The sequence below is a fragment of the Petaurus breviceps genome, unplaced genomic scaffold (assembly GCF_028583685.1).
Source record: "Petaurus breviceps papuanus isolate PSGF00001 unplaced genomic scaffold, PetGlider_PUasm1.0 226, whole genome shotgun sequence".
NCBI classification, from domain to species: Eukaryota; Metazoa; Chordata; class Mammalia; order Diprotodontia; family Petauridae; genus Petaurus; species Petaurus breviceps.
The window spans coordinates 845,239-870,857 of record NW_027185890.1 but is presented as its reverse complement, the minus strand read 5'-3'; the positions used below and the strand labels follow the sequence as shown (position 1 = coordinate 870,857).

Genomic DNA, 25,619 nt, shown 5'->3' with positions numbered 1-25,619 from the left:
CAGAAATTAGTTGTTTCCTTTCTATTAAAATGAAACTAATTTTTTTAAAATGCCTAGTAGCCCATTTGTTCTACTTCTGCCCTCAACATTCACTTGTAGGCTGGGTACCGAGGGTAATGATTACCAAAATTTCAAGGTACTCAGTGGGTCTCCACTCCTAAAACTATATAGCTTAAAACCTGCACCAGTATATTTACCTTTTGATAGTAAGCTAAGAGGCCCCCATAAGCTATTCATTGTCTGCTGACGCTTTTCTCAAACAAGGTACTTAAAATATCTAAGTGAGTCTTCTGTGAAGGATACTGGCTTTAGCTTCTCTCATTTCTTACTCCTAAACTACATTTCCAACGTGTTTTTGAGCTTTCTTTCATGTCCACCTTTGAATTGAAGCTGCCAAACAGAAAGTTATGTGTTCAGGGCAGCTAGATGGTGCAGTGAATAGAGCACTGGCCCTGGAGTCAGGAGTACCTGAGTTCAAATCCGACCCCAGAGACTTAACACAAAAACTAGCCGTGTGACCTTGGGCAAGTCACTTAATCCCAATTGCCCTCCAAAAAAAAAAGGCAAAAAAATTATATATCATTTGGGGCTGGCTAGGTGGCACAGTGAACAGAACACCAGCCCTGGAGTCAGGAGGACCTGGGTTCAAATCTGACCTCAGACACTTAACACTAGCACGTGACCTTGGGCAAGTCACTTAACCCCAATTGCCCTCCCCCCCAAGAAAGAAAAAAGAAAGTTATGTGTTTAATTTGGAGTATTTTATAAAGTTCTTTGTATTCTTTATCTTTCTAATTATCTTCTGCAACAAATACTGGCAAATAAGCTTAAAACAGTTACATAATGAAGTTTCTATAAATGCTTATCACTGTAATGCAAGATAACCATATATCCCATAAAATCACATTCCTTGTTATATTCATTGCATGATAATACCCACTTTCCAAATCATTTTCTGGGGAGAAACTTATAAGCCATCTTTCCATTTAGCTACAACTCCTTCTGCACTGTGGTTCCATTTATAACAGTATTAATATTAATTGAATGCAGATGTTCGGATGTTCATAATACCCATTTTCCAAGCCATCAAATTTCTAAGGAAACAGGTGAAATTAAGCAGATTTGAATTTCAGACGACATGTTACGAGCCTCTTGTATGTGCAACATAATTTTTCAGGTTGGACTGATGATTGTGGGGTCTTTGGATAAACATTAAATCAAACTGAAATTTCAGCCAGGATTGGTAAAAAAAAAAAAAAAAAAAGGTACCCAAAACACATAGATACTCTTACTGACAAGGATTTGATTGCAACCAGGAGTTAATGACACATGCTGAGCCATATTGGTTAATATCAAAATCTTCTAATCAAGGGAATCAGCAAGTGTTTACAGAGCTCCTACTATGTGTAAGAGTGGGAAAGGAAAACAAGATGAAAGCAGATGTGTTACCTATGCAGCAGGTATTCCAGAGAGCACCGTGAAAAGGGTGGCTAAGTTTTAGCACAGGATGTTACAGGGATTGAGTTGAAGATGGAAATAAAGGGAAAGGCAGTAGGGATGGAGAGCAGAATTTGAATAACAACAGCCAGGGGTTCAGAATCATTGGCATGAAGATGTTATAACCAGTTGGGTGTGTGTTACACTTTGGGGAATGCATCATATAGATTATTAACATCCCTAAAAGTACAGGCTCCAAATGGAGTTCTCTCAGGCAGTTACGGAGGTTTATATGGCTGAAAGTGGGGGTTGGAGTTGGAGGTTGGGGAGAGCTTCATAGGGACAGACTTACTCGAAGAGATAAGTGGAATGAGCTGATAAAGCCCTACTGTCTTCTGCAGACAGGAAGAGGTCAGGCCAGAAGATGGGAGGAAGGAACATGACAGAAAGTTTGATAAGATTCCCAAATCAGCCATATTAACCCAGGTAACAGTTAAGGTTGAAACTAAATAGTCAACAAATAGAATAAAAATGTAAATGAATTGTAAACATTTTTATAACAAACACTTCACCATTGGGGGCAATGGAGCCATATTTGACAGTAGACTATGGAAGTAGAAATGGCCCTGAACAAAATAAAAAATGGAAAAAGGACTGGTTGTAGATTAAATTTATAAAGAAAAGATTGGTGCTGAAATGAAAGTTTTGACAGCATTGAAGGATCAGTTTTCAAGGTTATCTGAAAGAAGGGGGGATATCAAAAGTAAGAAAAAAATTCAGACTATATTATATGCCTGGAATATCAATAATTTTTTTTTGAACTGCAAAGATAGTTTAAGTGACTTCCCCAAGGGTAACTGAGTGATGGAATTGGAGCTATGAACTCCACCTTCCTAACTCCAAGCTCAATGCTAGCCTGGGAAAGAGTATCTGAGTTGAGGTCCAGATGAGGTTGGGATGGAAGGGAATTTTAATGGATGACAGTGGCTCCCCACTGCCCTGATTCCTCCATGGACACAAGGAGAGGATAGGAGTCTGGCTTCAGGTTACTGTGACTTGATGCAGTTCTCTTGGGTGGAGTGTATACAGGCATCCAGGATCAGTGCATATTAGTTTTTCGTTTCTTGGATGGTCTAACATCGTCAGCACCTTTCTTGGCTTTGGGGGCTGTCCAAGAAAAGGAGGGCAGGATGGAGGGACACAGTTTTTGGGCCACAGTCCAGGTCCAGAGGCACATTTCTATCTGGTGAGGAGTCCATTCTGATGAAACATCAACTTGGTTCAGTCTCTTAGCACAGGCCCGGATCTTGTTCAGATACAGGATATAGTGTTTGAGAGTACCGTGTTTCCCCGATAATAAGACACTCTTATTTTTTTTGGAAGGAAAAACACCAGAGGGCTTGTTTTCAGGGGAGGGCTTATGTTGTCCTGCCTCAGCTCTCCTCCGCGGCACTGCTCTCAATGGCGCCAGCAAGCAAATCACTGGGGAAGAACAGGATGACGCACTCACTGCTGCAGCTCTGATTGGATGCAGCTCGGAGTGCGGCGTGTGTTTCACGGTGGGGGGGGGTGACGGTGCATACAGAGGGTACCGTAATGTAGCGTGTAGCGCAGGGGATCACCTTCACTACAGTAGCAATCTCAATAGGGCTTATTTTCGGGGAAGGGCTTATTTTAGAGGAATCTTACACAGTAAGGGGAGGGCTTATTTTCGGGATAGGTCTTATTATCGGGGAAACACGGTATACTGGAGCACAGGGAGGTCAGGGACAGCAGCCACTGCCTCGTCTGCCATGAATGCTATTGTCTCTGGGGCGCCTGCTGCCAGAATTGCAGAGCCAGTGGCTAGTCCCACAGCTGGCTCAGCTCGGTGATGGTGGCTTCCATATCGGGCAGTATAGAGAAGGCTGTTGCCATGCACTGCTTTACCGGTTCCTCTGGGTTAGTGGCCGCCAGTTGCTGCAGTTGTGGTCTGAACTTGTCCCTCGCCAGCTTCCATTCCATCAGCTTCACCAATTTATCTCGAGTTAGGTATTTTTCCTTTCTCTCTCTTACAGAAACTGGCAGCACCTTCCCGTCCTGCTGGGCTTAGTCGAGGTTCTCGGCCCCAACCCTTCCGTGGCTGTGCTAAGATCTGCGGTGCTCTTCTGAGGGACCCAGCTTGTTTCGGGCCTACCCCTACCTCTTTTTTTCAGTGCGCTGTTTCCTGCCAGCCCCAATATCAATAATTATTGATTCCTGTACCTATTTTTCTATCATCCAAGTTTTTATGAGAGCAATTTATGCATACCATGGGGGCAACTTTGATAAAAGTATAAAAAGAGAAAAAAGTTTTTCACAAATGATATTTCATAGTAGACCACATCTTTACAATCACACAATTGACTAAAAGCTATAGAGAATACAAGACCCCATTGTATTTATCTATATGACTATAAAAAAAAGCATTTGATTTGGTAGACCAAAACACTACCCTAAAGGATACTTGTCAACAGGGAACCTTCTTTGCATATATACCAAAATCATATGAAATTCCTGGGAAAATAATAGAGATAACTTTGAAGATTCTCTGATAATTAAAATAGGGAGGGAGCAATGCTAACCAAAGACTTTAGCACAGTGCCTGGTGCCTAGTAGGCATTTTAATAACATCAAATTTGTTGACTTGCCATTGACATGGAGAATGTCCTGTACAAAGTCCAAATGGAAAAATACCCTGTAAATGGTGAAGTCCTGATTACAGATGATGTGCTGATTGCATCAAATCCTAGAACTTTAAAGTCTCCTAAATGAGATCTATAATCACCCAAGAGTTTGGCCTAGCTAGCCACAAAGGAAAAAGCAAATGGATGAAAAATGTCTATTATCTATCCAATGGTTTATAGTAGTTTGGACAATCCACCTAGAACTCGTCCAACAGTAAGAGCAACTTGGACAGGCTTTCCAAATAGACAATGAGCTGGGCCCAGAATTAAAGAAAAGAAGCAGTGTAAACTAGATTGCATTTGAGAAATTGTGCAATTCTATTAATGATTCTTAGTTTTGCCCTGGGGGGAAAATTACCTTTTTTAAATACCATTGATCTTTCCATAATGTTCATTGACTGCAAGTCATAGAATATAACCATTAAAGTCAAAGGGCAGTGCAGAATTATATGGTGACCATAAGAGGCTGCAACTCATTGCAAACATGCAATTTCACAACAGAGGCCAAATAAGGGATGTTTCAAGGGGGAAAATGTGTGTGTGTGTGTGTGTATGTGTGTGTAACAGTCACCACCAAAAAATGATGGACTTATCATACCATCATACAGATATTCCTACAAGTGGATGGCCCCCAGAACATTGAGTGAACTCCTTTGGCAGATGTATAGGAGTACATGAACAAGAATTGCATAGGGTAGGCAGGCATGAATAATTGTAATTTGCATTATTGGAAGAAGTAAGCACACAGATAAGGGTGTAGATCATTCAAAGCCACAAAATCATCATGTCTGTCTTGATTTTGAAAACCGACAGCTTCCCTTGCTTTATATATACTTTATTGGTAGATGGGATTTGCTTATAGTTTTCATATTAAATGCTAGATCTTGAAAGACTTCATCAGAAAGCCAAGGGCCTGATTTCAGCGCTATAGTAATACTGTAAATATATAATGTCACTGCTGAGATTTAGTTATTAATAATTCTAGATTAAATCAGTTTATTAAGTAACATTGTGAGATAGATAATCATTGTTAATCTGAAGAAATGGGAAAGACAGACTAGAAGGATCCAAACAGAAAGATTTGTGCTAATTTGCATTTGTTTCATCTTCAAAGCTTCTTTTGCTTGTTTTACTGCTGGTGAAAATTGTGTTCTTCCATTTGAGTAACTCCTTTTCTTCTAAGTGTGATGATTTTTCCTCCAAAGGGGAAAAAAGGAGGGAAAATTAAACTAACTTCTATATTTAATCCAGTATAACAATAAACAATAAGAGAAAAATAAATGTTAAAGGGCATTCCTTTTATTACTGGACCTTAAACTTGTCAGCACTTAGCTAAGCCTCATTTCCTGAGAGCTTTAGAAAAAGATTTAGGATCATCTTACCTTTTTTGTGTATGATTTATTTAAATGTGTATGACTTAAAGTTCAATTTAAGATTTGTTTTTACATCAAAGTAATTTTCCTCTAATCCTTCTCCCACCTTATTCTGCCTTGAAACCATCCTCTCTAAAAGAAAAAGATTTAAGCAAACCCAGCTAACAGAATGGTGACATATGATAGTAAATACCAACCACACTTTGTACCTTTCGACCTCCCCCTCTCCCAAACCTCTTTATGAAGAGGAGGAAGTAGGATTTCATCACCCAGTTCTCAGGGACTGAGGATGGCCATTACAATTAGAGATATTCTGTGTTCATGGAGCTATGTGACTTGGGTTTGAATCCTGCTTCTTCTATTTACATCTTTAATTGTAAGTAGCAACCTTAGGTAAATCATTTCTGGGCCTCAGCTTCCTCAGTGGTAAAATAAAGGGGTGTAAGCAAAAACTGCTCACAGAGACTAAGTTCTGATTTCAAAGAGGAAGGAGATTTTAAAAGTACTAAGAAAAAAAAAAAGTTAAGGAAAATACAAACCCAACAGCCTTAGTCTCAAATGAGAATGGATTTAGCAATACAATAAAATGAAAGAACATGACAAAAGGAATAAGAAAAAATGCAACAATTTCAATACTCAAAACATCTAAAAATAGACAAAATAAAAATGGTTAGCACTGTGCTATACCTGTGAAAATATTTCTCGTGGACAGAATTAGAGGGCAGTTGACTTGACTTCTTCCTATCATGTCTTTATAAAATATAAAGAAGTTTTCTTTGAATTGGAAGGGGGAAAGGTATTTGTTGAATTAAAGGTCTGCTATGCCCCTGATAGCCCTTAAAAAACTAAGCTCACCAACTCTGAATTACAGTTCAGGAAGGAGCCGGATATCAAGAAAGAAATTAAGCCCTGAGAAGGACTCTCTCTTCATCTCTAAGAAGGACTTTAATTTTCTTCTTCCTTTCCCATAATGACCATGACCCTCTAATTTGAAGCTACTTGACAATGCATCCAGTAGAGAGCAGAGACACATGTTCTCATAAGGTACAGACACAGAGAGACAGCAAAGAAGAAAATCAAGGATCATGAGCCACTGGCAGCAGAGAAGAGAGACAACCATGGATTCAAGGAGAACTAACTAACCATGGCAATCAAGAGATTCACTTCAGGAAGTAGGTGATGCTAAGAGCGCTGTGAGAAAATGATCCCCAAAGAGATGCTGTACTCAGGGGAAAGCAACATGAGGTCTTCACAAGGAGTGTAAGGTCATCAAAACCCTGCGGTACTGAAGGCATGAATTCCTCTTGCTACATTTTTCCTATGGGGGTGCTTCAGTACTAATACACTCAAAATTTGTTCCTACTCTTTCTATAGATGCTTTGTATATTTGTGAAAGAATTCACCCCAGGTTTATTAGAGGAATATTTTATACCTATTATTCTTACTGTACCAGTGTAATAAATTCTTTTGCTTTGAGATAATAGTATTGATTACTGTTGATCGCCCTGTCTCCTCTCTGATATTCTTTACTCTCTAGATTTTCAGGACACTGCTTTCTCCTAGTTCTCCTTCTCCCTATCTAACTACTCCTTAATCTCCTTTGCTAGGTCTTCATCTAGGTCATACTAACGGTGGGTGTTCCAGATAAAGAGTCAAGCTCTCTTCTCTTCTTCCTCTATACTACTTCACTTGGTGATCTCATCAGTTCCCAGGGATTCAGTTATCATCTTTCTTCTGATGAGTCTCAGACCATACAGCCCCAAGCTCTCTCTGATGACTTCCAGTTTCTCCCCTCCCGTTGCCTATCAGATATCTCAAACTGGATATCCAATAGACAGATTAAACTCAGTATGTCCCAAATTGAACTGATCTTTACCCCTAAACTCTCCCCATTTTCAATTTTCTCTATTATAGTCAAGGATACTACCACTCTCCTAGTCCTTACAGCTCACAACCTGGGTGTCATTCTCAACTCCTCACTACTTCTCTTTTATATTTTATTTGTTACCAAGGTCATTTGATCATCTTTGCAAAATCTGTTGAATATGCTCCCTTCAATTTTATCTGGCTATTCCCCTTGCCTAGAATGTTCTCCTTACTCATCTCTGCCTCTTGGCTCACTTTAGGAAGAGTTGTGTGATTTGGCCAGATGAGACTGGGCAGCCATTGAGCCCACTGGCTTTGGAAACCCAGATGTTGGTGCTTCTCTCTCTGGTAACTGACTAGGTATGGATGTAATGGTCAGACAGCTGGGAGCCCTGTCTGCTAATCTGTTTCTCTGTGTTTTTTGTCTGCTTGTAACTTCTGTTTTGTATCCTCTGAAGTTCAGGGTGCTGGCCTTTTCCCCTGGAACTAGGTAAATGATATATGTTTCATTGATTAAAGTAAGATTGTTAACCCATTTTGAGTTGCTTTCCTTTAGAAAAGCAGATATAAGAACCCGTGCTAGCAGCCATCCTGGGTGTGCTAGGGTGCTTGCTGCTACAGGGAGAAAACAAGCAAACAAATAAGTACGAACTAAAGGATTAATAGAAAATCATTTTTAAAAGGGAAGGTACTAGAATTGAGAAAGGCTTCCTATAGAAGATGGGATTTTAGTTGAAGGAAGCCAGGAGACAGATACGAGGAGGGAGGATGTCCCAGGCATGGGAAACACTCAGAGAAAATTCCCAGGGAAAAGAGATGGAGGGTCTTGTTCATGGAACAACCAGGAGGCCAGTGTCACTAAATCAAAAAATACATAGCAAGCAATAAGGTATAAAAAGACTAGAAAGGAAGAGAAGGGCAGGCTGGGTTATGACGACTTTGAATGTCAGTTGACATTCTTCTGAAATCCATTTATTTATACATTTTGACAACTTGAGAGACAGAGGGACAAGTGGATTGAAAGCCTGCCTTAGAGCCATGACTGTGGTCTGAGTCCATTCCTTTCCCTATCTAGGGGAGAAGGAAAAGAGTAATTGCCTCCTTCCTATGGGCAACAAAGACATGGGAAATATCTTCTTCCTATACCCTCTACATGCCTAGTCCTGGGTTTAGCATAGTAAGAAATGGATAAAGATCTGATCAGTGAAACTCTGCTTTGCTCTTGCTCACCCCCAATATTATGACATTTACAAAGAAATATGACACTCTCTTTGTGTTGCTGTATGAACTAATTATGTGGATTTCCTGGTATAAGCAGCCTGAAGTTTGAGGTAAAGAAGCATGTTCTTATCCATGAACTAGCTTTGAGAAAATACAAAAACATTTGCAAACCTATAGACGAGTTTATAGAAATCATCTCCAATTAAAAATAGATACATGCCTGAGTGGTGTTATTCATCCTGGAAGTGAATGTGCAGAAATTACAATCACTTCGTATAGCCGGGAATGTCACAAAAAGGCAAACATAGATATGGTCATTCCTTTTTTCTTTTTTTTTTTACTTATGAACATTGTGCTTTTTTTTTAACTTCATGGGCACAAAACAGTTGTGGCCCTCAGTGTTTCCATTCCTTCTGCATTATATGACCATGAATCTCCATGTGAAACTAAGCAAAGTGAAAAAATGTTGGCAGATGATTTACATAAAAAGGAAATCTGTAGAAACCAAAGAATAAGATACTTTTGTAGTTTTCCGTGATTATGTAAAAAAAAAACCCCAAAATTCTTAGCATATCTTTTTTTTTTAAGGGAAACATTGGTTGTCTGGTGTGACTAGGCTTCCTGTTTATAAATATATTTAAAAAATATTGAGTATCCATTCAGATAATTTCCTAATTCAATGCAAGTGAATCATCAAAGAGGCAGCATGAGACAGGGGGAAAGAGCACTGGAGTCACAGGACTTAGATTCAAATCTTGGCTGTGCCTCTTATTAGCTGTGTGACCCTGGCCAAAACTCTTAACTTCCCTGGTCCTCCACATAACTACAAAATGATGTAGTTGGACTAGATGTCCTCTGAGGTCTTTTCTAATTCCAGAGCCTATGAGCCTCTTTATCATCTATTGTGAACCTCAGCAGGTTGTCCTAATAGCCTTCTCTAGCTATGCAGGACTATTAAACATGAGCTCTTCATAAGATGTTTTAAGTGTTAGGCACAAAGCACTATGAGATTACAGTAACTCCTTGGTCAGTACCATAATTCTAAGGGAAAGTGGCATTCCCCTGAAATGCCCAGACTTTGGGATTCATCAGTCACCACCTCACAGAATTCATATTCACTGTCTTACTTTCCTCAAGTCATTCCTCATGAAATTATTAGTCTGTCCCCATGTCTCTGCTCCCTAGACAAAGAAGGGTTAAGGATAGTGAAGGTGGAGCTCATTTCCAAAATAATTTGAAAACCCTGCTTTAAGTTATATATGCTGAGGTCCGAGATTATGTCAGTATCCCAAATGAAACCAATTAATATATGAATTGATGAAATGTCATTAAGAAAACAAGTAATCTTATTATTGAATAGAAATTCCCCTGGGATGGGTACATGCTGTCTAAGTGAAAATTCAAGTGGAGAAAGCCTGAAATGGCCTTAGAAATTAAACTTCCTTGTTTCTCTGCCAATTTTTTTTCTGATGAATTTGCTTCAGTTCAGACTACAGTATTAAATGTCTACTATGTACACTCAATAGTATTACAACATTATATGTTGATCCCAGTGTGAGATGGAAAGATCACTCCAGGTTCATGTGGAATAGATATTGAGGTTAAAAAAAAGTAGAAAGACAAATCTTAAAACAGAGAGTTCTGTTTCTACATGAGAGTGCCCCTGCCTTTTCCTAGATGTTGCTATTATCTGAATTACTCAAGAATCAGAGCCCTTTGTCATCTTCCATCTGCACAGGTTGAAGAGTTGGAAATGTCACTGTTGGAAAGCTAAGCTTTTGTCTAGAATAATATGACTAATGCAATTACTTTTGTCAATAGTGCTTGTCTACTCTCAAGCCCCACTTAAAAGTGAAATCTATACATCTAGAGAAAACCAAACCAAGACCAGTCTTTACAATGTAATCTACATGGACATCTTTCAGGTAGAGTCCATAACTCAGCTTACCAGTTTTCCAAAGGGGGCCCCAGATGAGTTAAAACTCTTTTATCACAGTAATACTATAGCCAAGTTTTTATCATTCAGCATTAATAAAGCCTAATGCACCAAAGACAGCATTTGAACAGATGGAGCTACATTTGTGTCCAAAAATCAAAGGATACGGTGATAAGGCATAGTTACATTTAGTATTTTAATTAGCATAAACAAATGTTGGCCATTCCGGATTTTCCAGAACAGAACCAATGGCAAGAGAGATTTTCTCTTTCTTTTCATATTTCTGCATTAGTAACACTTCACTTAAATGTTCTCTTTACCCCTCCAAAACACAGTTGCAAACCAGAAAGGAAACAAACGCCCCAAAAGGCCTCCTAGTAGGCAAACTTCATTCTCTCACTCACATATTCATTTATTAATGAGGATTTATTCACAAGGTCCAAGCCCACAAATTCATGCATTTTGCTAATAGGAAAATCCTTCAAGTCCTCATTTCACTCAGAGCCTATTTACTCTTTAAGAAATCATTGATGCCTTTTGTGTTTACATCAGAGTCATTTCAAGATGTGCTACTGATCCCTGTAGTAATCCTTTTAAGGCAAAAGGTGGTAACATTCTTGGAGAACTTATACCATTCTCATTCTGATGGATTAAAATATTTTTGAGTAGTGGTAGTCCAGATTTTTGGTTCCAGAAACAAGGTAACTTCAAATATTTTCAGTCAATAGGTTAAAGAAATATTGTTGTTCATCCTTCATTTTTTTGAAGAAGATTGATGCCATCATGAGTGATATCTTAACTCATGTATGTATTTGATTTAAGTGAGGCAGAGCTGTGCAAAGTCATCAGCCTCACCCTCTCTTCCAGAGAGTCATCAAAGTCCAGTAGCAAAGACAAAAGCCAGGATGACTAGTGATAGCCCAGGACACAGTTGATGACATTGGTGTCTTTGATGTCTAACCAAGTTCTAAATGCTCCACAGCACCTGCTTCAGTTATTAGAAGAAATTGTTCTCATCTGCCCATTCCACCAGGGAAATCCTTGCATGCTTGAGGCAGGCATCCCTCTAACTCATCAGTCTGTTGACTACCCTCAACCTGATTTAGCCCATCTGCTGAAAGCAGAAACAAATAGAAATATCTTATCCCCCGAGTATTTCAGTTAATCAGTTTTACTATGTTGTAAATGGTAGAGATAAGAGAGACAAAATTAACAAAGTATTTTCATGAGATTAAAGGTGAATCTTTAGGGACTTTGTTTTAACATTTAAGACAAATGCAATTTATTTTCTTTTATTCACATTTGTGACCAACCCTAAGTGTTGCCTGGAAAAGAGATTATAATGTCCAATAGATACTATTAGTTAAATTAATCCAGTGATCTTCTCATTTGTACTTTATCCTGACCTCCAGAGAGAGACAGGATGTTACAGCAAGGTCTGAGAGCAGCATGGGGGAGTGGAAAGAGCAAGTTCTAGAATCAGAAGCTGCAGAAATCCTTATCACAATGTTAAAATCTTCATGTCGTGCATCAAAACTCTCTGATGTCCTTATTTCTGCCAGTAGCATCACCATTGACCTCATCCTACCCATGCTTACAGATTATGGTGTCATCTTCAGCTCCTCATCTTCCTTTACTTCCTACACTCTTCAGTCCTATTGATTCTGCCGCTGCATTATCTATCCCTGCCATCTGTCCCTTGCAGTTTTCATAGCCACCACCCTAGTAAAAGTCACTTTTTTCAGCCTTGTGAGCTATTACAGTAACTTACTAACCAGTCTTCCTCTTTCCGCTCTCTTCTCTCTAATGTTTCTAGTTCACTTTCTGCATACACAAATTTAAACATGTCCCTGCTCTTTTAAACCGTGACTCCTTATTTCCAAATAAAATCCAATGACACATATATCACTTCTCATATTATGGATGTACGTTCCCCACTAAATTGGACAACTCACCATTCCACACCCACGTCTCCTGTTTTCCTGCCTCAATGTCTTTGCTTACTATATTCCCTATCCCAGCAATGGTCTCCCCCTGCCCATAAAAATCTCATTTCTTTGAGATCCAGCTCAAATGCCTGCTCCTTTCTGAAGCCTTCCTTGATGTGCATAAACTTGTTGTTCCCACCAAAATTATTTATAGCTCCTTCCTGTACTTAAGCTCTATTGCAAACTATGATGTATCTAAGTATTATATTCTACATTGTTCCATGAGGACAGGGACCATAAACTTATTTAATGTTCTTATTTCCTCTAATATTTGACACCATGTTCTGTACTTAATAAATGTTTATTGATTGGAAACTTCTAGCAAATCAACAGTCCCCATATTTCCACCTAATTTTATTTTAAAGATGGTGACATTCTTAGAGAACCTTACCATTCTCATTTGCATTCTGATTGATTAGAATATTTCTGAGTGGTGGCAGTAGCATTAATTTGACTATTTCTATGTAATGGTCACAGAATCAAGCACAGAATCTCAGAGCTTGAAAGGCTCAGAGGTCACTGATACTGACCAATAACTGAATAGGAATTCTAGGAGCTACCCCAGTGCACATGTTCCCTAAGGTGACCCCCCTGGCCTAATTCATTCTTGCTATACCTGACAAATGATTAGCCAGCCTCTGCTTGAAGAGCAAGCACTAAGACTAGGCAGTCACTATCTTGTGGCAGAATTTATTGTTCTTTTGGTTAATTCTTACCGTTAGGAAGTATTTTTTTTTTTTATGAATTTAAAACCAGCCTGTCTGCCAACTTCCAAACATTTGTCTTAGTTCTGCCTTCTGGGACCAAGCAGGAAAAAACTTGGCTCCAGACAAAAAATAAAATGAACTAATTACAACTATTTGTTGTTGTTCAGTTGTTTCAGTCATATCTGACTCTTTGTGACCCCATTTGCAGTTTTCTTAACAAAGCTACTGAAGTGGTTTGCCATTTTCTTTTCCTGTTCATGTTTATAGATGAGGAAAGTGAGGCAAATGGTGACTTGCCCAGGGTCACACAGCTAGTCAGTGTCTGAGGCCAGATTTGAACTCATGAAGATGAATCTTGCTGACTTAAGGCCCTGCATTTTATCTACTGCACCACCTAACTGCCTTTACATACAACTACAGAAGAGAGGCAAAAACACCTTCTGAGACCACTTTGAGAAAAGGCCTGCCATCAGGAGGGGAACAGCAGAGACAGATGAGAGGAAGATCCTAAAAGGCCCACCACTTGATGCTTGGGCAGGAATTGAAGATGAAACAGTAATACTGGGTGTCCCAGAAGTCTTGGTACAGTTTTAAGCTATGGACACTTAATGCTAACTTTAGAGTTCAGAAGTTTTGAAGCTCTGGGCACCACTGACAACAGTCTCATCCTCTTTTCATTCTGTGTTACCTAATGTCCCATGTAGAGGACCTGCTTGATGCACTAGTATCTCATTCTTTTTATATCACAAAAGCCCTAGGATTACCTACTTCATGTCTTGCTCTCACTGCATGGCCAATCTGCTTCATCCAAAATTATATTGACTCAATAGCATGATATAGTCACCTTCTTTCGTGAGGACCTGATTACTATTCCTCACCTATGTGGGAGCTCAAGCTCCCATCTCCATGCCTTTTTACTGGTTGCCCCACCATGCACAGAATGCTCTCCTTTCCCTAAGTTCCTTCAAGAGGGCTCAAATCCCAACTTCTGCAGGAGACTGTTATAGACATTCCCAGCAGCTAGTACCTTTCCCTCTAAGGTTACCTTTCATCTACTCTGAATGAAGCTTCTTGAATATACCCATTTATATATGTGTGTGTGTGTGTTACATTTCCCATTAGAATATAAGCTCCTTGAGGGCAGGCATTGCTTTTTGCCCTTCTCTAAAATAATAAAAAGAGATAGCATTTAAATAATGCTTCAAGGTTTGCAAACTTTTGCAAATATTATTTCATTTTATATTCATGACAATTTGTATGGTAGGTACTATATTATTTCCCATTTTGCAGAAGAGGAAATGGAGGCAGACAGGGTTTAAGTGATTTACCCAGAATGACATAAGTATTAAGTATCTGAGTTTGGATTTGCCAATTCTCCTTCACCATCAGTGCAGAAACAGAAGGAGCTATTTAGGATTAAGGGCCATTCCTTTGAAACTGTCCATGTACTGTTAGGGCCAAAATGTATAAGCTGTTGGTAAATCTTGGGGAGGTGAGTCTTTCCTGTTTTAGTGTGGCTGATCCTTGGATAACAGAGATACACAGTCTCTTTCTGGGTTAAGACTTGAATGTAATTTTTAAAAGTCTTTAAATAATATATGATTTAATCTTGAAAATCACAAACCCCGCTGTGTTCTCCCTGGGTTCAGTTTAGGGCACCAAATTAGGAAGGACCTTGATAAGCTGAAGCACATACAGAAAAGTGTGAACAGGATAGTGAAAGGCACCAAGATCATGACATTGTCCAAGGGCTGAATGAAAGACCTGGGATGTGGGACTCTCTGGTAGCTGTTTTCAAATATTTGGTGGACCAAAAGTTAGAAAAAGGACTAGACTTGCTCTGCTCCAGGTAGAACCCTAAATAATAGGTGAAAGTTGCACACATACAAACTTAGGGTAGGGTGGAGCCAGAAGAGACTAGGGTTAGAGATGCCCTCCTCATACAAAGAGGAAAATGAGACCCAGAGAAGTTGGGTGGCTTTCCCAATATCACAGTAAGAAACCTGCAGCATAGTTCTTTCATTGTTACACTATTCTCTGGTGCCTCTCAGATATAAGAGAATACTTCCACACAATTAGTGTTATGCAAAAGGAGAATGGGATGCCCCGGGCTATGTCATGGCCTCCTGCCTTTGAGGTCTTTCAGCAAAGTTAGGCCATAGAAGAAGATCTGGTGAGGAAACTGATGTCAGAACACCCATGGTTAAGCGACACTGCCAAGAATCAAGTTGAGATCCTCTGATTCCCTCTATCCATATGTAGGGGCATAATTAATTCATAATCAGACTATGTGACCTCTGACCTGAGGCCATTCACTACACCTCTGAGCCTGTATTTCCTCACCTCTACAATGGAGATGATAATACCTGGACTATCTACTTCCCAGGGTGGTTGTGAGACTCAAATGAGATAATGCATATAGTCGTTACTGGTATAAAAATAGGATAGTGCAATGCCAGAGCGCTTAAACAAGAATAAAACATGCTGAAAAAATTCAAGGAATTCCCCTCATTATGTTTACCATTGACCAAATTCTCATTTGGGTTCAGTTTTAGACAGATTTACAAGGAGAAATACTGAGAGGAAGAATGAAAAAATGTTGCAGAAGAAACAAAATATTCAAGGGTTAACCAATATGGTGTATGAAGGAAGATGGTTTCTCTTGAAGAGAAGATGGCAAAGAGATGATGTCATGAGAAGGATCCAGTTGCAACATCCTTGTTCTCTTCATCTTCACTGGTAACAAGATAGGAGCCCTTAGGCTAAAGGTGGAGGTTGGTCATAGAGAAGTGTCCTGACTCTGCAGGATGTCAGATAAATGGAGATATGTTTCTCAGCATTGGTGCAATCTTCTTCTGGGCAGAGCTGAACAAATAGGAGAAAGAGCCACTTGATTTGAGTGACTTGGTGGCAGTTGTTCTTTCTTCCTTTTACCAGATCTATCATTTCACTCACGGAGGGAATTCTAGTTGCCAAAATTCCCTCTATCAGTGCACTTTATTTGCTGTTCTATGACTCCTTGTTAGAGTTCCCTGAGGCCCAGAGTCACACAGGTAACTTCTTGCCATTTTTTTTTCTGACAGGAAAATTATTCAGATCAACTTAAGCTGTCTTATTACACAAGCAGAACCAGGAAAACATTTTGCACAGTAACATCAATATTATGCAATCATCAACTGTGAGCATCTTAGTTACTCTTGGCAATACAATAATCCAAGACAATTCTGAAAGACTCATGATGAAAAATGCTATCCATCTCCAGAGAAAGAACTGATGGAGTCTGAGTACAAACCAAAGCATACTTTTTCTCTTTTTACACTTTATAATTCTTGGCTTTTCTTGGTCTGCATTTTCTTTTGCAACATGGCTAATATTGAAATGTATTGCATATCTGTGTATGTATAATCTATATCAAATTGGTTGCCTTCTCAAGAAGGAGAGAAAGGAAAGCATTTGGGATTCAAAAATTTAAAATACAAATGTTGTTTACATGTATTTGAGAAAATGTAATGAAAAAAGTAATTGGGAAATGTTTAAACAAAATTAGAATATAACACAACATTTTAAAAAATGATGTCTCATTTCATGAAATAAAATTCTTTGCAAAAACTGGCAAAGACTGCTGAACTTTGAGTCAGAAATATCTGGGTTCAAATTCTGTCTCAGACACTTACTTATGTGACCTTGAACAAGTTACTTAAATTCTCTCAGTCTCAATTTCTTCATCTGTAAAATAGGGGTAATTATAGCACCTCCCTCACAGGGCTGTTATGAGAATCAAATGAGGAAATAGTCAATACTCAATAAGGATTGATCAAGAGCCTACTATGTGCTAGGTGCTATGCTCAGTGCTGGGGATACAACAAAAGGAAAAAGACAGTCTCTGCCTTCAAGGAACTCACAATCTACATAAGATTATATAGAAATAATATATTTAAAGCATTTAGCTAACCTTAAAGTGGTACTTATAAACATTAACTATTATTATCATATCAGTGTCAACTCTTATCTTTGCCTTTGTTATGAATGACCCACAAATTAAAATATTCCTATTTTATAAATATAAATTATAATATATATTTATAAATAATATAATATAAAATTATATATAATATAATTATTATATATAATATAAAATAAAAAAATAAATATAAAATATTCCTATGTACTGATATATTATTATTTATTGGCTAGAGTTTGCCAACTGATTAGCTATCTCCAGTGTCATGTTTTTTATTTTGCTTTCACAAAGCATGAAAAAGCTTTGCCATATGTATTAAAGCATTATTCTGGTACTAGGTTATCCATTCCAGAGCTCCCTCCCCTCCCGACTTTCCCCTCTCCCCTGGCCATGATCATCCCATGATTTAATTCTATAGTTTAAAACCTGTTTCCCACTCCCTTTAGAGATGCCTTCCAGGGCCAAATAAACTGTGTGAATCCTGTAGGTATGGCTGAGTTTGTAATTAGTTTGTTGTGTGTTTGGGACTCATCGGATGAAAGGTGCTTCTACCTGTGTTGTGGCTGTGGGCTTTTGGGGGTGGGTGTTAACAAGGTCCCGTATTAAAGACCTCAACTAGAATAAATACATAACAAGGAGGAAATGAGAAACAGAAAAGGGCATCAGAGAAAACTATTAGAAGGGTTCCCAGGAGTGTGATCATAATTAAGATTCTATCAATGTTGACATCACAAAACCCCATTTTCTCAGAGCTTAATAATTTCTCAGCACAAAAAAAAATGCTCTGGGCTGAAACTTGGCATACACATTTTTAGCCCAGGGGAAGGATGCTGGATCTGAAACTACAAAAGGACCTTTTTTTCATCTTGGGAATCTTGTTTCGTCATGTCTGGCCATGAAAAGAGTCTCTGCACCAGCCATGTTGGCTACTGAAAAGGGGGTGGGGAATACATCATTTTGTTGCTCCCTCCTTTTGTCAATCTCCATTCATTCCTTGGCTGGAATAATACCCAGTGAACAATAGTACTTCCTCCATACACCTTTTCGTTAAGTTTGTAAGAATCCAGAAGATGCAGATCAGGGCCAGGTGCTGGAGTTATCTCTCTAAATTGTGTGTGTACACACAATGCTGCCCACAGGTGCCACGCTTATATATATATATATATACACACATACACACACACCATTATATATATATACTTATATATATAATGGTATATATAGTGTATATATACACTATATCATAGTGTATATGTGCTATGGGGTGAGGAAGTAGCAGAGAGAGAGAAATAACCTCTTAGGAGCATTCAGTGGCGTCATCCATTTTATTTTTTTTAACATAAAACTTTTAACAACCTAGAACTCCTAATAATCTCATTTGATTTTCCCTTTAAAAAAAAAGACAAACATTTCTATATTGAAAGTGTGACATTGTGGAAAGAGCATCAACTCTGGACCTGGATTCGAATCCTGCTCCTGATGGTCTTTGCCTTGTGTGCAGTCACAAATGCCAGTCACTGAATTTCCCTGGGTCACATCTTGCAAATGAGGAGGTTAGACTAGATGGCCCCTAGGGCCCTTTCATCTCTAAATCTGGTAATCTTCAATACACTGGAGTTGGTGGGGAGATGTTTCCTGCCTCAGTGGAACTGATAGCATATCCTCCTCTTTAACCTTTACATCCTTGGACCACAAGGCAATCATCTCCTGTGACTGTTGCCACTCTGTGACTGGAGTCAGCTGTCTTCCACAATTTTTCCTTAAGGGCAAGCAATTTGCTTCAGAAGACCCAGTGAGTCACAGCTGAGATTAGAAGCAGGGGACAAGCCCCCAGGCTGCTTATGTTCAAGGTTGGATGCACTTAGATCCCAGTTCTGTGGGAAAGAGCAGTGAGTTCATGGAAACCAAGCAGTCCTGTTCTATCTTGGGATTGTTTACTCTGGATTCACTTTGAAAAGACACATAGAGTAAAGTAAAGGGCAGGTCCTCAGAATCTCTCTGTTTTACCTTTCTTGTCCTCCTTGCCATCCAGGAAGAGCTGATATCATCCAACATTACAGGTCAAAAGAGGATCATCACAATGCAAACCTTGGACTTCATGTCTGCTCATCTTCCTGAAGCATTCAACCTGCTTTTACTTAGAGAGTCCTACATGTCACCACACACACACACACACACACACACACACACACACACACACACACACACACACACCCACACACACACACACACACACACACACACACACACACACACACACACACACACACACACACACACACACACATATATATATATATATATATATATATATATATTTAATTGTAGCATGTACTTTTTTTTTTTACTGCAGCATGTTGCGGAAAATAGGATTTGCCAAAGATGAGCTAATTAGTGCCCAAATAAGGACTAGAAACTCTAATCTAAATTTGTCTGATTAATATCCTATCAACTACCTCCCCTTGTCCCAACTCCAGCAAAGAGAGATAAAGAGAAGGAAACAGATTTACTATTTATAGTACAATTTATGGAAAGAGGTAAGCACTCTTATGCCTGGGATGTAGGTCATGTTATCTTGAGCCTGGAGGCTTTCATTAGAAACTACCTTTCTAGGATCATAGCTCCAAAACTGAGAGGGACCTCGCAGGGCATCCACCACCCTCTTTTTCTGAGGAAACAGACCTAGAGAAGCCAAGTAATGTTTCCAAGGTCACATGATGCAGATGACAAGGCTGGGATTTGAACCCAGGTCCTCTGATGCAAAACGATCACTCTTTCCATTGTACCATGACTGCAAGGATACAGAGTAGAATAGCTGAGGGAGATGTATGTGAACTATGTCTGCCAAGGTAGGATGGAACCAAATGTAAAGAACTTTAAATGCCAAAGGATTTTTGAATAGATGAGAGGCAGATAGTACAGAACTCTAAATAGTAACCAAGCTGAGGAGTTCATATACCATCCTAGAAGCAATAGGGAGCTATGAAAAATTTTTGAGCAGGATAGTGACTGGGTCAGACCTGTGCCATTTAGCTTTACAATTCAATTATCTTTTGTTGTTATTGTTGTTTTAAACAATATTCTTTTGGTGATATTGCACTGTTACAAGTCATGAACCACTCTAATTTCCAAAGAATTGAGGTTGAGAATTGCCCAACAGGCACATGGTAGTACTAAGTAGGTTATAGTATATTATGAACAAGGAGTCACATAGAAGAAGTGTAATAAAGAATGTCATCAAATAATGTCTCATCAAAAAAAAATGTCTCATCAAAAAAGGAGGCAGACAAGGGATGAGGCCAAGGTGGTGAAGCAGAGAAGTACTCGACTGATCTCTCTCAACATTTCCATCTAAACACCTTTAAAATAATGCCTCAAATCAAATTCTGGAGTGGCAGAGTCATCAAAAGGTCAGCGTGAGATGTTCTTCCAGGTCAAGATAACTCAGGAGGTCAGAAAGAGAGATCTATGACACAGGGGTGGATGCTGACTTGGAGCCCATGTGAATCAAACACCTGTGACTAGACTAGTCAGTGGTGACAGAAGTGGCAGGAGCTCTGGGAGCTCCCAAGTCAGAGATGGTAAGGGGACCTTAAGACTGGTCAAAAAGAGGCTACAGGGGATCCCTGTGACAGCACTGGGTGAGGGACCAGATGAGGCTGGGCAAATCCATTACCTATTCCTATCTTTGGGTCATAATTTAAGGGCATAGGGGAGCACTTTCAATACCAAGGAGCAGTTTTACTTCCAGTCCCAAGGAAGCAAGGGCCATGAGAAGGAATATCAACTGCAATCCCAAGGTACCAGGGGTGCTTCCTAGTTAAGTACCAGAGTATATATCAAAAAAGCAGTGACCACACCTCTCCTCAGATTCAACCACCTTGGAAGCATCAAAAACTTCCAAACTCCCAGAACAAGCTCTGAAAACAGCAATATGGAAAAGCCTGAAGCTTGGTATAGTGCCACTACTTCCCACACCTCCATGGGAAACAGAACCCAACTTTAACATAAAGATCCAAATCAATAAATAGAATAGAAAAATGAGAAAACAACACAAAAAAGAACTTGGCCCTAAACATTTACTATGTTGACAAGACACAAACTGAGAAGACAATGAAGTCAAAACAACTACAAGCAAAACCTCAAAGAAAAAAGTGAGTTGGACACAAAGTCCTAGAAAAGCTAAAAAATTCCTAGAAGAGCTAAAAAACTTTTTTTCAAAAATCAAATAAGACTAGTGGATGAATGTGGAAGTGAAGAATGAGGAGGGGAAAAATATGAAAAGATAATAAACAGCTTGGTAAAAGAGGTACAAAAAATACTGAAGAAGAAAAAACACCTTAAAAAGCAGAATTGGCCAAATAGGAAAAAGAGAGGTACAACAGCTCATTGAAGAAAATCATTCCTTAAAAATTAGAATCAGGCAAATAGAAACTAATAGTTCTGTGAGACATCAAGAAACAATACAAGTCAAAATAATGAAAAAGTAGGAGAAAATGTGAAATATCTCATTGGAAAAGGCATTGACCAGGAAAAATAGACTGAGGGGAGATAATCTAAGAATTATTGGACTGTCTGAAAGCCATGATCAAAGAAAGAGCCTAGACGTCATAATTCAAGAAATTATCAAGGAAAACTCTCCCCAATATCTTAGAACTAGAGGGTAAAATAGAAATCAAAAAAATCCATTGTTCACCACCTGAAAGAATGGTATGAAAATGAAAACTCCCTGGATATACTTCAAGCAGCCAAAAAGAAACCATCCAAATACCATGGAACCTCAGTAAGGATAACACAAGATTGAGCAGCTACCACTTTAAAGAAGCAGAGAGCTTGGAATATATTCTGGAAGGCAAAAGAATTAGGATTACAATCAAGAAGAACCCACCCAGCAAACTGAATATAATCCTCCAAGGGGAAAAAAGTGGATATTTAATGAAATAGAGAACTTTCAAGCATTCCTGATTTAAAAAAAACAAAAGCAAAGCAAAATAGAAAGTTTGACTTTCGGTGAGAGCACCATAGAATGACCTAGCACAGGCTTACTCTGTGTCCAATACAAGCAAACTTTTAATAAACTTTACTTTTCTTTGGCTGAGAAGACTTGAGTCAAATTCATTCAGCAGGACCTGGCATGGTATTTTGGGGTCTCCAGAGCAACCCTAGCCCTCTTTATGGGTAACCTCTTCATTTGTATGGTTCCCCGATACCAGAAACACTGCTAATCTCAAGCTCTTCTCCAGCTGGGACTGGAAGGTATGTAAACCTCTCTCTTTCCTTAGTACCTTGGAAGTGCAGGGGTTTTTTTTTTGTTTTTGTTTTTGTTTTGTGGGGGGAGTTTTGTGTGTGTTTTGGGGGGGCCTGACCTCTCAGGTCCCATTAGGTCAGATAGCTAGGAGGCTATTTCGTGCTCAGCCTGACCTCATGTTCTTGGTCCTGTTTGGTTATTTTGGAGAACATGGACATGTGTGCAGCTTCTGAAGAATGGAGGACAAAAACAGATGCCCCATCTGGAAGTGTAAGCCAGATTCTTTCAATTCTCTCAGCACTAGGGAACTGGGAAAACTTCAGGTAATTTTTTATGGGGATGTTTTTTGTTTGTTTTCCCTAGATTCCTCCCACAGTCTTCTGTATATGAGATCCCATCTTGTCTCCATGTTTCTGAGAGCACCATAGAGTGACTTAGCACAGGCTTACTCTGTCCAATATAAGCGAACTTTTAATAACTCTTAATAAACTTTACTTTTCTTTGGCTGAGAAAAAAAAGTTTGACTTTCAAATACAAGATTTAAGAGAGACCTAAAAAGGTAAATATGAAAGAGAAAGCAAAAAGAACCCCAAAAGATTAAACTGTTTACATTTTTCTATAGGAAGATGATGTATATAATGTCTAACAACTTTATCGTTAGGGCAATCAAAAGATTCTACAAAGATAAAGGGTGTGAGAATGAGTTAATTATGTTGATGTGACATTAAAAAAAGGATGGAAAGGGGGTTGCACTGGCATAATGGGGAAAATAGGGGAAGACTGGGAAAACATCTCACATAAAAGAAGCACTCAAGGAAAAAGATTTACAGTGGAGGGGAAATGCATGTGGGTGGGCATCTAAATTTGTTCAAAGAGGGAAAATATGTATATGTATGTGTGTGTGTACACACACATACATACATATATACACACATACACATACATCACTTACCTGGGTATAAACATCTAACTTAACCAACAGGGAAGTAAGTAGGAGAAGAAGTGGATAAGAGAAGGGAGAGAAGGATGATAAAAGGAAAGGCAGATAAAAGAAGCCAGTGATCAGAAGCAAAATAGACTTTACAGGAAGGAAAGTATATCCTTCACCATCCTAGTTACCCTCCTCTGAACCCTCTCCATCTTATCAATGTCTTCTTTTAATCTAGCTACGTATAATGGGGATGGGAATTTGAAGACCTTCCCTGCCCCTTAATAGACCTAGAGGGGAGTTTGAAGACCTCCCCTGCTGTGAAGATAATCTCTTCCCCCTGATAGGCTAAAGGTGGTCACGTGGAGCCTGTGGTGTGAGGGGTTTGCCGAAGAGAATCAGAATCCACAAGAAGCTGGTAGACAGAGAGCTAGCTAGCCTGTCAGTTGAGACAATTGGGGACAGAGGAGCTTAGGCAAGGAGAAAGAGAGTTTTGTGAGTAAATATTGATCTTGTATTGGTTTGTGGGAAGGCTGAAGGATGCTGTGGCTCTCAGTGTTATTATGGCTTCTGAATATCTTTGGTACTATGATGGAATCAGCTTACTGGTTTGGGGATTCCGTTTTCTGGTGTCTAAATAAATCCTTCAGCTTTACCCTCTATCTGGAGAGTCGGGCATATTTTGTGATCAAACATCATGAGATACTTATAGTCGTGGTCTTTATTGTGATCATGGGTGCTGTAAATATTGCATTGGTGCTACAGAACCCAGAACTAAGGACAATGTTCCAAGTATGATCTGACCAATTGATAATACAGATAATACATCTCTTCCCTATACCTCTTCTAAAGCATACCAAGTAATTTCCTCATAAGGAAGGATTGTTTCATTCTTTGTACTTATAAACTCCAGAGTTTAGTATTGTGGGTACCTAATAGTAGCATCTACTATTGGCACATAGGCTCTAATGATACATTAATAAATATGTCACTAATTAAGTTTATTGATTGATATTAGATTTTTTTGGCTGCCACATCACACTGCTGATTCATTTTGGCCACTGAAATCCTTAAATCTTTTATAGATAAACCATTGTCTAGTCATTCTGTACTTGGGGAGCTGATTTCTTCAGAATATTTTCCCTCCTTGACTTCTGTGACACTGTTCCCCACCTGCCTAATGGCTCCTTGAATTCCTTTACCAGTGTAGCAACCAATCATAAGACTTTACAGTTATCCCTGTTTAATTTTATCTTATTAGGCTCTATGTTCTAGCCTGTCAAGATCTTTTTTGGATCCTGACTATCATATAGTGTGTTAGCAATACCAGTCAGTTTTGAGTCATCTGCAAATTTGAAAAGTATGACTTCTATGACTCTATGACTTCTTCCAAATCATTGACAAAAATGTTGACAACACAGGGCCCAAGGGGATATAGTCCAGATGGCAGAATAGCAGGAAGAAGTACAAACCAGCACTCCTCCACAAAGATCTAGAAAATGCACCAGACCAAATCCAGATTAGGAAATTCAAGGGGAAAAAATCAGTGAGTCATTTTACCAGCCTGAATCAGCATAGGGAAACAGAGAGGTCTGTAGACACAGGGAACAGGGTTTGACCAGGAGCATACCATCCTGAAGGGGGACTATGGCTATACATAGGGGCAAAAAGCATCAGAAATGGTCCCAGGAGGTCTTTGAACTAGTGCAAGATGTGGGAATAGGTGCCATCTGGCAGCTCTATCACTCACTGACTAATTCTGGGTTACATATCCAACATGGACTGAAGACCTGCATGTAGGAGTAGCAGAGAGGCATAGGCACAGTTGTGGGCTATAGTTGTGTCCTGAGTGAGAAGCAAGTTGAAAAACAAAGAGTAGTCATGTAACTGTTGCCAGGAGTTGAACAAGGACTGCATTCTAGCCTCCAGTTCAAGTTGACACTTAGAGTAGAATCTCAGACCAAAGGCGAGCCTTTGTTTCAATTTCTCTGAACCTGAACAGCTTCTCAACAGTCTGATAGTAGCTAAATACAGGAGAAGTCTCCTGAAACTTGCAACCAGAGGTAAACTGGAAGGTCTCTTGATCAGACCCAAACCTGGATCAGGAACTTGCAGAGCTCAGACAAGTAGGGAAGTGAGCAGATTTCACTCCAGGTCACATCACTTTGGGAAACTTGCAGGTCTCCAGCCTAAACTGTTCCTAAGTACCTGGAATAACACAACATTTAGCACCCCCAGGAAAGTAGCAA

At 39.2% G+C, this 25,619-nt stretch overlaps 1 protein-coding gene across 2 annotated transcripts in view; it reads left to right on the top strand.

The window, feature by feature from the left end:
* Positions 1–16,844, top strand: part of NDUFS4 (NADH:ubiquinone oxidoreductase subunit S4) — a 164,085-nt gene extending 147,241 nt beyond the window's left edge. Inside the window, exons 5-6 of one of the 2 annotated variants that reach the window (XR_011169742.1) lie at positions 3,495–15,972; positions 16,317–16,844. Coding sequence is in view for 1 of the 2 variants with exons in the window: in XM_069095290.1 (XP_068951391.1) it covers positions 3,495–3,529 (35 nt within the window). In the remaining variant the exon portion in view is untranslated. Of the gene's footprint in view, positions 1–3,494 lie in introns of both variants that reach the window. The other variant, XM_069095290.1, reaches the window with a different exon arrangement.
* The last annotated feature ends 8,775 nt before the right edge of the window (positions 16,845–25,619 follow it).